Source organism: Schistocerca nitens, chromosome 3 (genome assembly GCF_023898315.1).
Source record: "Schistocerca nitens isolate TAMUIC-IGC-003100 chromosome 3, iqSchNite1.1, whole genome shotgun sequence".
NCBI lineage: Eukaryota > Metazoa > Arthropoda > Insecta > Orthoptera > Acrididae > Schistocerca > Schistocerca nitens.
The window spans coordinates 147,575,316-147,589,306 of NC_064616.1; the positions used below are offsets into that span (position 1 = coordinate 147,575,316).

At 39.2% G+C, this 13,991-nt stretch overlaps 1 protein-coding gene across 1 annotated transcript in view; it reads left to right on the forward strand.

Annotated features, from left to right (window-relative positions):
- The window catches only part of LOC126248090 (succinyl-CoA:3-ketoacid coenzyme A transferase 1, mitochondrial), a 111,829-nt gene that overhangs the window by 40,757 nt on the left and 57,081 nt on the right, over positions 1-13,991 (forward strand). The window contains exons 3-4 of the mRNA XM_049948756.1: positions 5,490-5,716; positions 10,637-10,893. Coding sequence (XP_049804713.1) covers positions 5,490-5,716; positions 10,637-10,893 — 484 coding nt within the window. The remainder of the gene's footprint in view (positions 1-5,489; positions 5,717-10,636; positions 10,894-13,991) is intronic.

Sequence of the window (13,991 nt, forward strand, 5' to 3'; positions counted from 1 at the left end):
GGAATCATGGTGACAAGGTTAGTAAATTAAATATGTCAGAAAGCTGCCAGAAACTATAATTGCTATAGCTAAAGAACACATTTGTGAACTCCTTGCCAGCAGGAAGGTTATTAAGCCAGAAATTATTTTCAAGTTATTAATTACTGTTCACCCTCTGACTGTGATGTTGAAATCACTGGGAAGGAATTTGCTGAGGCAAAATGAAGACAGTTTGGAGGGGCAAATTTCTGGAGAGTTAGACGGAGGCTGCAAGAAAAGAGGGGAGGAGGTAACAGTTAGAGGGATATTTATTGTGGATAAAACAAGGTTTTAAAGTTTATTTTGGACAGTCTTTGGGCAATAAGATGAGTGGCAAAGAAACATTTCCGTTGAAGAGAGCAAATAAAGGAAATCAGTTCCTTGACCAGGTCCACATGGTTAAACCTGGATTTGGCGGCTAAAGGTGAGTCTTTTTGAGATTTACACAGGGCTCAGATTTTTAGGCAGTAAGTTGATGACAATCTGTCTGGAAAGGGTATTTGGAAGTTGAGCTTTTGTGAGAAGTATCTACAGCCACAGCCATACTCTACAAACCACCATGAAGTGCATTGCAGAGGGTATGTTCCATTGTGCCAGTAATTATGGTCTCTTTCTGTTCCGTTTACTTATGGAGTGCAGGAAGAACAATATAAGGAAAGCTTCTGAGGCAGAGTGGATCAGCAAGGCAGGGTATGGTGTTACAATGGGTTGAAAGGAGGGGTGCATGGGAGAAAAGAGTTCTTATGGTGGGTAGTGGTTTTACCTGATGGGAGTAGAATATAATGGTAGCACAGGAAATTAGTTGTTCTGCTGTCCAGAACATAAACACCCACTAGTAAATCTGCTACCTGTTACATCTCAAGAAGTTCCTACACTATGGATACCACACTGTTGGGAAGCTGGAGCTATGTGCATATGCTGATAATCTCACATGAGGTTTTACAGACAATATCTAGTACAGGTAGTTCATAAAGATATCTACTACAAAGTTTCTTCTCATCCCCACAATTAGATTATAGTTTTCGTTCCATAGACCCAAAAATGAGATGAGTTTCGTGGGTGTGGAACAAGTTGGGAAGTATAACATAAAAAACATAAAACATTTGAATATAATACTCACTTTCCTGATCACTTGTCAGGAGATTGTCAAAATATCTGAATACATTACAGTAAACTGGAACTGCTAATATTTACAGAATTAATACACTGTCAGAATGAAACACTGTTGTGCACTTTCAATAAATTTATCATCATCTCAGCCTTTTCTCACATCATGTGGGGTCGGCGTTGCTTTGCTGTATCCTTCTCTTCCATAAATGCCTATCCATTGTCTCTTCTCTAAGCCATCCTTTCTCCTGTAGGTCCCCTGCTACCTCGTCTTTCCCGATAAACAATGACAAATTCTTAAATTGTTTCTTAGAGGTATTTAATGAATCATTTCCTCGTAGATATAAGCAAAAGAAAGTTAATGGTAAACTCAAGTGGATTACAACAGGAATAAAAATTTCTAGTGCCAGAGAGAGAGAGAGAGAGAGAGAGAGAGAGAGAGAGAGAGAGAGAGAGAGAGCTCCACAATGAGTTAAAATCAAACAGAAATCCGGATTTTGCTACTTATGTCAAACAGTATAAAGCTGTATTTAGGAAAGTTGTAGTGGCAGCTAAAAAAATGGCAAATAATAAATTAATATGAGAACACAGAAATAAGACAAAAGCAGTTTGGTCAGTTGCTCAGTCTGAATTAGAAGCCAAAGTAAAAATTCATGAGATTTTGAAAATTAGACATGAAAATGAAATTATAGTAAACCCTGTTCAGATGTCAAGTTGTTTCAATGAATTATTCCTAAATATAGTAATAATCGGATGTGGATATGACATTCTATCAGGGCATCACAAATTTGGAAAACAGCCAGAACACATCTTTTAAACAATTTGAAAAAATCACCCAAAGGGATGTGGAAAAGGAAATATTGTCTCTAAAAAACAAAACCTCACATAGGTGGGATGAAATAACATCATCTGTAATCAGGTATGTCTACGATATTATTTCTCAACCACTGTCAACTATTATAAATCAATCTTTTGAACAGGGATGCTTTCCAGATCTATTGAAGTATGGTGAGATCAAACCTCTATTCAAGAAAGGATCAACAGAAGATCTGGGGGAATTACCGCCCTCTCTCTCTTGCCGGTCTTCTCCAAACTGTTTGAAAAGATTGCAGCAAAACAAATTAATAACTTTCTTACTGTAAATGATATAATTTTTAAAAACCAGTTCGGATTCCAACAGGTTAAAAGCACTGTGAATGCTATAAATGAGTTTATCCAAAAAATATGCCCACGTTAGATAAAGGTAGAAAGGTCACAGGTATATTCTGTGATCTGACTAAAGCATTCCATTCAGTGAACCATGCATTACTCCTCCACAAATTACAGATGTATGGAATCGGGGACACTGCTTCAAAATGGTTTAGCTCTTACCTGGCAGGTAGGTAACAAAGAGTAATTTTAACTTCAAATGGAACCAATTATTCATCAGACTGGAAAAAAATTTCCCCAAGGAGTCCCCACAAGGTTCGATATTGGGTCCCTATCTGTTTCTCTTTTCCGTAAATGACCTACCACTTGCTATTGATGTTCATTCAGTCTTATTTGCTTATACAACGTCAGTTCTAATTGAAAACAAGGTATCTGAAAATATTCCAGAAAAAGTCAAAAATACTTTAGAAAAACTTGAATCTTGGTTCTATCAAAATGGACTAAAACTAAATGTAACTAAAACCAAAATGATGCAATTTGAAGCTAAATCAGTAGAAAGGAGCGAAATAAAGATAACTTGCAAATATCAGGATATCACAGAAGCAAACCACGTGAAGTTCTTAGGCCTAAATCTTGACAAAAATTTAAATTGGAAGGTACACATAGATTACTTAGCAAATAAACCGAACAACTTAGCATTTGCAATGTGTATTTTGTCAGGTGCCACAAACATGGATACCAGAAAGATAGTTTATCACTGCTACTTTGAGTCAGTTATTCGTTATGGCATAATCTTCCGAGGAAATTCAGAAAATGTCACTAGGCTCCTAGTATTACAAAAGAAAGTAATTGGAAACGTTATGTTGCAAAAAAACGGGAATCCTGTCGACCACTGTTAAAAAATTTAAAAATACTATCTATCCCGTCACTTTACATATATGAGATGGTGGTGTTCCTATATAAAAATCAACATACACTAGACACTTCCCGTTTTGACCACAACTACAGCACTCGCCACAGAGAGAACTTCAGATTTCCAACACATCATTTAAAACTTTATGCCCAAATGCCAGAGTATATGGGGTTAAAAATTTTCAATAAAATAAAAGGCAGTAATATATTTAAAATGGAGATGGGTTCACTGAAAAGATTGCTCTTTACTCTTCTGACGGAAAAGTGTTAGTATTCTGTCGATGAATTCATTGAGGACAGCTTCATAGTCTGAACACGGGGATTGTATTACATGTATTATTTTATGTACATGTGTAGCTGTAACTTAGAAATGTAAAATATAATGTAAACTTTTGTATTTCCCTTAAAAAAGTGAAAAAGTTTCTTTTGTAAACCTTGACATGTCTCCTGTACATCAAATCAAATGATTTGAAAATTGTACGTAATGAGATGAATAAACCACGTATCACATCTCTGTATTGGTCTTCCTCTTCTCCTTGATCCTTTGATTTCTAGGTCTTCAACTCTTCTCCTCACGTAGTACGCCCGTCTTCTCTGCACATGTCCATACCACCTTAGCCTACTTTCTTGGATCTTCTTCCCTGTGGGCCCTACTTTCACTGTTCCCCTGATGTACTCATTCCTTACTCCCTGCGAGTCCGGGGGTTTGAATAGGCCTGAGGTATTCCTGCCTGTCGTATGAGGTGACTAAAAGGAGTTTCACACGTTTCGGCCTTAATGTGATGGGGCCCCTGTAGGGTTTGACCTCCATTCTTCAAAATTTTTCCGAAGAGCAAGCCAATTGGGGAAAGGCAACTTACAAGGTGCATTGTGTCCATCGTGCATTGAGATCTTTAGCCCACTTTCTCGTTGTCGCATTGCAGTCCTGCCCATTCTCCATCTCTTGGGTGAAGACACCTTCCTGGGTGTGTTTTCCACCATGCACTATGCAGTGTCGATTTCTGCGTCAACGATGACCGTGGACTTCCTTGCACCTGATATCCAGCACGGCAGCCAGTACCTTTTACAGCCTTTTCTCACTCATTTTCCATCCATTTACTCTCCTGATCTTGCACCTCATAGTTCATTCCCTTGCAAGATCTGTACCATACACCCACCCATGCAGCCCACTTCAGTCCTGTCACAGGCATTTCCTATGCAGTAAAAGTGTAATTAAATATGGCAGCAGCCACATCTTCTGTAATGTGCATTATAGTGAAAGTTCTCCTGGTTTTGAACTGTTGTGCACGTCAATATCAGTCACCACTGGTAGCGAATCAAATTTAGTCTCCTTCTGGGCATCTTGCCGTGAGTAACAAAAACCAGTGTTAAATACTCTTCTCTGTAGGTCACTGTGGCTTACTTCAGTGGTGATATAATTTCATTCATTGTTTACTACAGCAGCACACAATTGACTCTTATGTAAACTGAATGTGAGAAAGGAAAGGGAAAGAACTAATGATATCAGCTGCATGGAGACCTTGTGCGGCTGCATGAATGAACATAGCCAGATTATATCTAATCACAGACTTGACCACCTAGTTGGTGCACATTATAATTTCATTGACTTTTATCAGTTGCTTAAACATCCTTAGTATTTGGATCCTGCCTCCCTCCCCATTCCTGGCCCCATTCCTTCTCTGAACTGCACAGAGTGAAACTGTCCTTCCAACAAAAACTCCGTTCTCACAATCCCCCTTGCTTAAACCTGTGTTAGTTCCCATCTGCTATATTCCAATCCCTGTCTGTTACTCTCAGTTCTTGCTATATCCCATGCCAGTTCTCTCATGCCCAAAATGTTTTACTCCTCTTTCTTCCTCTTCCCATCTCCTTCCTCACATCTCCCTTCCTCCTGAGCTTTTTTAAATTGCTACTCATATTAATCTGTGCTATCCTACTGTTCAACATTGCCACTGGTGGTCCTGTCCCCTCTCCTGCCTTCCAGTGCTACTGTACCCCTTCCTTTCCTTTGTGGCTTCTCCCCTACCCTGGTGGTTCACACCTTTGTCCCCTCCACCTGCTACCAGCTGTCTGTGTTCCGAAACAACATACCAACTGTCATTGTTACTTAGACTCCAGACCAAATGCAAATAATACAAAATTATGCATAAACCTAATGTTTTGATAGTTTGCTAGTATTTGAATTTTTGTGCAAGTGTCTTATTGACCCATATGTAATATTGAGACATAGTGAACAGAACTACTTTTTAATCTAAGTAAAACATTTTTCCCATCGTATGACACTGGGTTTTCCATTGTTCAAGGTTTTGGACTCTGTGGAATACCGGAAAATTTAATATCAGCATTACTGGAGACAGGTGTGAAAGATCTGACCGTTATAAGCAATAATGCTGGAGTAGATAACTTTGGCTTGGGACTGCTGTTAAAAGAACATAGAATTCGGCGTATTATAGCATCCTATGTTGGTGAAAATGCAGAATTTGAAAGGCAGTATCTTGCTGGTGAATTGGAAGTTGAACTCACACCTCAGGTGAGCAAGAATGTTAAGAGTGTATGCTGCCTACTGATGAGTAACTATTCTATTACAATTACTAGTATATTTATAGTCTTCGATTACATTTTGTACCATAATCATATTTTTTCATGTATGATACACTGTATTAATATATACCAGCCATGAATATGTGTGTTTCTCAAAGTTACTCCTCACATTAAATAACTAAATCTATTATTTGAATGTTTTGTGAAATACACAAAAATGTCATTCATATTTCTGTCAGCTCACCATGAAAATTGTGGACAATTCATTGGGTTCAATATGAAGGCTTGGCAGTCTCTCTTGTTTTCAGCTGGTGAAAGAAAAAATATTTTCAACCACAAAATGTTGCATCTTTATAACTTGAATTATCATAATAGAAAAAGTGCTACTGAACTGAACTACAATGCTTATTGTCGCTAATGGTAAAGACTTCTATTAATATTAGCTGTTGATGCTACATCAAGGAATCAAGTTTTGCCGAAAGTCTGTCACACAGATGTGTGCTATTTTGTAAAAATTTGTTAAATTTTGATATTGAACTGCCTAGTCATCAAATTTCCTCTTCCTCATCTTGAAAATGCTGGGATGCTTCCTTCAAAAGGGTGCAGCTGCTTTTGTTCTCCACGCTTCCCTAATCTGAGCTTGTACTCAGTCTCTAATGACCATGTTGTTGACCCATACCCGTTCATTGGCTATTATTACAATGGGATCACCACTCTCAAAGGCATGTTAAAGCTACTGCCAGTTTCCCTCCAGGAAGGAATCTGTGTACCCCTTCTGTCTGTTTCTAGTGTAATCATTTTTTGAAGTGTTATCTTAGGTGCAATGTGGGAAACAGCCTGGCATTTACCAAGATGAATGTGGAAACCCGCATAAAACCCACATCCAGACTGGGTGGCACACCAGCCCCTGTTGTTAGTCAGCAGTGGGGATTCGATCTTGGAGCAGTGTGCCTCCCTGTGTCCCAGAAGCTGGTGCTTTAATGCATGTGACTATCTGGATGGGTTACTTCAATTAGTATTACTGCTGAAAAAATTGCAAGTGCAAGATAAACTTCTTAATTTTTAAAAATTTTTGTCAAGTATTAAATATCCTCACTAGTAGATGGAAGTGATTTTTAGATGGAAGTGATGTATTTCAAATATTGTGATGAATGAGAAGGGGTAAAAGAACTATTAACAGTTGTTTGTATAAATATATAGAGGGTTATAAGTAACTAAGTAATTCTGTCTTTGATATTCAGTGGCTGTTGATTACCTGTTTGTGAAAACATGTACATAAAGATTAAAGCATATTTCATTGAACTGGAAAAATATGTAAGAAGTTAGGAAAACTGTCTTTCTCATTTAAATATAAACAACAAATGTTTTAATGTATTTAGATATCAACTATGTTATTGCAGTTTTCCCAAATCACTTCAAGTGAATACAGGGGCAATTCCTCAGAACAAGTTATGATGAATTTTGTTTAAGGTAACTGCCCCAGCTGAGCTCATCCACCATCTCTGATGACTAGGGATCTTAAGACTTCACATTTGTGATAAATGAGAATTTGCTTCAAAATGTGAATTTACTTAAAAATGCTATTTCATAACTAATTGTATCCAGATAAACTATTTTATCAGAGGCAGCTTGAAATAGCTTTATTTTCTGTGTAGACATATTAAAAACGTGACATACTTTCATTTGCTGATATTGCACATTTGTTCAAACACAATTTGGAAAGATAATGTGCATAACAGTGCATTTGCAAAGTAAAAATGCCATGAACACAATGATGTATCAGTGTGCTCCGTGCTCTCATGACACATTGGTTGTTGGCAGTTGAATGGTCTGTGTGGCAATTGAATGGTCTGTGTAAGACACACGCCGCGTAATGCAACATAGGGTTTCAGCTGTGGGACCTAGCATTGTAGAACAAAGAAATGCATATGTTTGTCTGCTAGCTCAAATTCAAAAGTTGATGTAACAGTTTTAGGCAGCAGGTGTTTTGAACTGTAGATGCTTCTTATACCAGTAGATGTCAGGCCTGAACTACCTTGTTTATGACACTGCCATTATCAGTAAGCTATTGCACACCAGCCGTTACCAAACATTTTGTGTTGTGCATTGCTCATTGTTTTCCTTTCTTACTTCATTAATTATAGTTTGTTTATGCTTGTGTTTGACTGCCAGATTCTTGTGTTCATACTCTGCACTACAGTAACTGGAAAACAGAACCTGCCAACGTGTTTCTACCATGCCGAAAATGTTTCCCTAACATGCAAATAGTTATAATTGTTCTCTGTGATCTCTAAGTACCTTGTCAGTTCAATCTGTAGCATTGTCAAGTATGGGTTGCATGACTGTGAATGCCCATGACATGTCGAAATCGATGTTGTGCAGATTTTTTTAATGAACAAATTGGATGGGAAAAGAAAAATAATGTTGAGAAACACTTTAAATCAGAAAAGCACTCTGTTCGCTGGTGGGAACATGCTGCTGCTTTACAACAGAAACAATCAGTTGTTGAAATCTCACATAGAGCCAACAGAAGAAAACAAGCAATGACCGTTTTGGAAGAAAACTCTTGAAGTTTTTGCAAAAGCAAATGTTCCAGTAAAACAGCTCCTCAATCACCACTTCTTCTTTTACAGTCAATTTCAAAGCACTAAGGCTTCATCTTCCAGCATATAGTGTGACAACCTTTTAAGTTTGTATATCTCTTCAGTTACAAACAAACAAAAAATAATAATAATATTGAAGCTACATTGTCTGGTCGCTACTGATCATACTGTCAATTCTGAAAAATATGCAGTATGTGCTTATTTATTTATTCACATACAGAGTACTAAAAAAAAAAACTACACCCCCCCCCCACACACACACGCGCGCGCGCACACACACACACACACACACACACACACACACACACACACACACACGCTGATTAGAGAGCATGTAAAATATATGTTTTTCTTTAAAACAGTGTTCATTAAAAAGTTTTCCCTATATAGGCGGAAAAAATTCGTCAGATTTGTTAGCATTGTTTCTGTCTTTGTGCCAATGCTCTTATTTACTGGTGATAGTTGAATTCAACAGGAAAAAGTCAGTATAAGATTTTTGTTGGCTTTTCCTCTTAACAAGACAACATAAGTTCCACATTTACAGTGTGACGGTTGATGGTTACTGTTGACTTTGTTGGAATATTTGGCACTTTAATTAATGATATTGATATTGTAAACACAAAGTAGTACGAGTACATGTACCACTTAAGTGAAAACAGAGAGAATATTTCGTTGCTGATGATGTAACTAAGAGTACCAACAAAAGAATAGCATCCATCAGACTTGAGAAAATACATCATATGTACTGAATAGCATGTATGATGGTATGTCAATAATTATCTGCAAAGTAGTTATAAAATTTTATTCTAATCAAATAGGAAACTTACAAGAATGTGATTTTTCAACATAATCTCCTTGTGTTCAATGCACTTGTCCATCATTGTACAAGCTTTTTGATGCCCTCATACAAGAAGGTTCTCATTGGAGCTGTGAGCCAGGAATGCACCACTTCTTTCACTGCTTCATCCGAGGCAAATCAACGGCCCCTTAATACCTGTTTGAGTGGACTAAACAAGTGATAGAAGGGGCAAGATCAGAACTATATGGAGAATGATCCAGTACTTCAAATTTGAGTTTCTGGAGCGTTTCAGCAGTATGCAGACGGGCGTTGTCGTGCAACAACACAACACCTTTTGACAGCAATGCTCGGTATTTGCTTAGAATTGCAGGCTTTAGCCTGGCAGTAAGCATCTCAGTGTAATGTACACTGTTTATTTTTGTGCCCCTTTCCCCATAATGTTCCAGTACTGGACCTTGTGCATCCCAAAAACCCGTAAGCATCAGTTTTCCTGCGGACTGTAGGGTCTTGAACTTTTTCTTGCACGGCGAATTTGGATGTTTCCATTCCATACTCTGCCGTTTACTCTCCAGCTCCTAATGATGGATCCATGTTTCATCACCAGCAATGACCCTAAGAAGTTGTCCCCTTCATTACCATAGCAATACAAATGTGTTTTGCAGATGTCCAAGTGCATTTGTTTGTGCAACTGTGCGAGTTGTTTTGGGACCCATCTTGCACAAACTTTATGAAACCCAAGTCTGTTGTGGATGGTTTCATAGGCAGAACTGTGACTAATTTGCAGACAATATGCCACTTCGTCAATAGTTAATTGTCTGTCTAAGAGAATCATTTCACATGAACACTCAATGCTTTCTTCATTTGTCGCGGTAAACGGTCGTCCGGCTCCTTCATCGTGCATAACACTTGTGCAATCATTTCGGAATTTTTCAACCCATTTGTAGCCACTCCGTTGTGGCAAAACACTGTTCCCATACTGCACCGAAAGTCTTCAGTGAATTTGGGCCCCTGATACACCTTCTGGTCACAAAAAGCAGATCACTGAACGTTGCTCTTCTTTGGTGCAAATAGACAATGGAGCAGCCATGGTTAACAGTGTGGCAGTGATAACAGAACTAACCTGGCAGCCTGAAACTTGCAAAGATATAACAACAAATAAATAAAGCATGCATTATCAATGTAGAACAACAGTACTACCAAAATAAACAAAAATGTAACTAAATTGCAGATAGTAATTGACTTACCCTCGTAACTGAAAGAAGTGTTGTGGATGTTGTTCAGCTAAGAAATGAAAAGCACAGCACACAGTTATTTGGGCTTTGTGTATTTCATTGTTGTTCTCTGTTTAAGCAGCTTATTTAAGACTTATCTGCAGTATTCAGAAATATATACTCCTAGAAGGAACAAACAAACAAATTTCAGCTCTTTATCCTTTGCTCCTACTAATGTCATCATAGTGGAACTGCCAGGTGTAAACATAAAATAATGTTATCTGTTGTATTTTCAGGGAACTCTCGCAGAACGTATCAGAGCTGGAGGAGCTGGCATACCAGCCTTTTACACACCCACTGCTTATGGGACATTAGTCCATGAAGGAGGTGCTCCTATTAAATACTCATCTTCTGGGAAAGTGGAAATAGCAAGCAAAAAGAGAGCATCTGCATCTTTTGATGGGAAAAATTATATTTTGGAAGAGGCAATAACTGGTGATTATGCAATTGTAAAGGCCTGGAAAGCTGACCCTGTTGGAAATCTAATATTTAGGTATACTTATGTTTTATAACCATTACACATTCGTAATACGTGTTCATTTTTGCATCTTGATCATCATGGGGCCCCTTAAAAATGACAGGACACGCATTATTTACAAAAGTGTAAAAAATGGGGTTTTACTGTATTTGTTAATACATAAGCTATCTAGATTCTTATACATGCTCACTGACTCTCAGCATTCTAATTTTAGCATCTTTTGCACACGAATACTGTTTTTATCTGTTCATGAAGTTTGGTTGAAATGTTTTAAGAAAGTCAAGTATTTCTTTACCAGCCTCTAAGAGTATAAATTTGGCTTATAAAATACTAGCTTGTGAAACTGAAGGATTTTATAATCAAAATATCCTACATATTTGTTGGCCAAATACCTGACGGGAATATTAAGTCCTTATGTGGGTAAATGCCCTCATCACATCCGTAATTCTGTGGATTTTGTTAAACGCCTTGATAGCTTCAGGTTGGATGAGTCGGATATCATGGTGAGTTTTGACGTCGTTTCCTTGTTTATGAGGGTACCCCTGCGAGAGTCACTAGAATTGATTAGTCAGAAGTTTGACGAGAAGACCAATGAACTTTTTAGGCATGTCTTGACTTCCACGTATTTTCTTTTTAATGGAGAATACTGTAGTGTCGGCAGACTTGCCAACACTACGCACACTAATTGAAAGAGGCGGTCAAGATGCACGCGCTAACTCACGAAGGATGGAGTGAGGTCTGAAACAGGAGACTTAATGAATGCTATAAAGAAAAGTACGTAGCTCCTTTGGTACTTATCTTTTAATCCATCCTTGTATACATCATTCTTGATGAGACATCTGGAGATTGTGGCGATACAAGTGAGACTCTTTAGATACAAGCTATCTAAGGCTAATGGCGCCTTGCTAGGTCGTAGACATGAACTTAGCTGAAGGCTATTCTGTCTCTCGGCAAATGAGAGCAAAGGCTTCGTCCGTATAGGTACTAATGGACCGCGGCCGATTTAAGCTACCACCTAGCAAGTGTGGTGTCTGGCAGTGACACCACAAATACTACGAACAAACGGAGGGAGTCACCATGGGTAGCCCACTCTCACCACTGGTAGCTAATTTGTACATGGAGAACTTCGAGGAGGAAGCCCTGTCGTCACCCGAATGGAAATCTACTTGCTTTTTCCATTACGTGGACGACACGTTCGTCATCTGGCCACATGGTATGGATAAACTCCTTGACTTCCTTACGCATCTAAACTCCATACACCCCAACATCAAATTCACTATGGAGACTGAAACGGAGGGTAAACTACCTTTTCTTGACGTCTTGGTCAAGAGAAGGCCTGACGGCACCCTAGGTCATGGGGTGTATCGGAAGACAACGCACACTGATCTGTATTTGCACGCAGACAGCTGCCACCACCCTTCACAGAGGAATGGGGTACTTAAAACTCTAGTACATAGGGCGCACACTATCTCTGACCCAAAGAGTCTACCCCCAGGAATTGGAACATCTGAGAACTGTATTTCGAAAAAATGGGTACTAAGAGTGGCAGATTCAACGTGCTCTCCGCCCAACCACTACAGCACAACCTGTGGAGATGGATGAAATCACGAGGGAGGAGGTAGGCACTGCGTTTATTTCATATACAGGCGCACTCGCCCGCATTTTGAAGCAACACCAGGTCGGAACTGTGTTTTGTCCTCCGAATAAAACTAGTGCACTGGTGGGGAGCGCCAAAGATGACCTCGGTTTGAGGAAGGCCGGCGTGTACCGGATTCCATGTCAATGTGGCAAGTCGTATATTGGTCAGACGATGCGTACCGTCGAGGATCGATGCCTTGAACACCAGAGGCACACTCGACTGATGTATCCGAGCAAGTCGGCGGTCGCTGAACATTGTCGGAAAATCACGCTATGGAGTATGAACGCATGAGGATTCTGGTACTGACGTCGAGATACTGGGACAGCGTTGTTAGAGAGGCCATCGAAATTCACACCAATGACGACCTCATAAACCGTGACTGTGGCTATAATCTTAGCAAGGCTTGGGAACCAGCGATTGGGTTAATCAAGAGTAAATCGAGCAAACGTATAGTTGTGACGACCATGGCGGACAGAGCCATCACACCGACGTCATCTCAGACGCCGTCGCAATCTGTTCCACTGCGCGACCGTGACACGGGGCGCGGACGGAGGAGGGAGTGCGCCGTGGGTGGAGGGTATTTAAATCGGCCGCCGCTGCAACCGGACCCAGTTCCCCCTAAGCAGCCATAGTGTAGGGATCTCCGTACCGGCACGTTCACAAGAGCTCAGTCCGTCGGTTCACCTGATGGTGGCGACATGTATGATCGCTGAAATATTGTGCCCGTTGGACACTGTAGACCGGCAGTACACCTGTGGATATTTTGATTATCAAATACGCTGGGAAAAACTCAAGAATCACATGAAGGATTTTAGTTTCCCTGTACACATGTGTGAATAATGATCTGCTTTCCAATTTATGTCTCAGAAATCAAGCATATAGATGGTTAAAACACAAAAATATATATGGAACAAAGCTTGACGAATAATATGATTAATTTCACTATATGGCTACACTCCATACAAATACTTTCAGAAACGACTTCCTGACATTCAAATCTGTACTCGATGTTAACAAATTTTTCTTCTTTAGAAACGCTTTCCTTGCCATTGCCAGTCTACATTTTATATCGTCTCTACTTCGACCATCATTAGTTACTTTGCTCTCCAAATAGCAAAACTCCTTTATTACTTTAAGTGTCTCATTTCCTAATCTAATTCCCTCAGCATCACCCGACTTAATTCGACTACATTCCATTATCCTCGTATGGGTCATGAAATTCTGATACTCTTGGAGTATCCTCTGATGTCTTGTTTCTTTTATGACATAATGTAAGATCTTTTAAAGTTTAACATGTACGAACATACAGGCTTCCTACATCATCACAGCTGCATAAGTGCGATGGCGCCTGTTATCTGGTGCTCTCTGGCAACTGCTGAAACGAACCTATTTGTAACACATCGCAGGAAAATATTGTGAATGATGGTTTGAAAAGCATTACCTTCAAAGTAAATTTCCTTTTACGCAAGTTGAA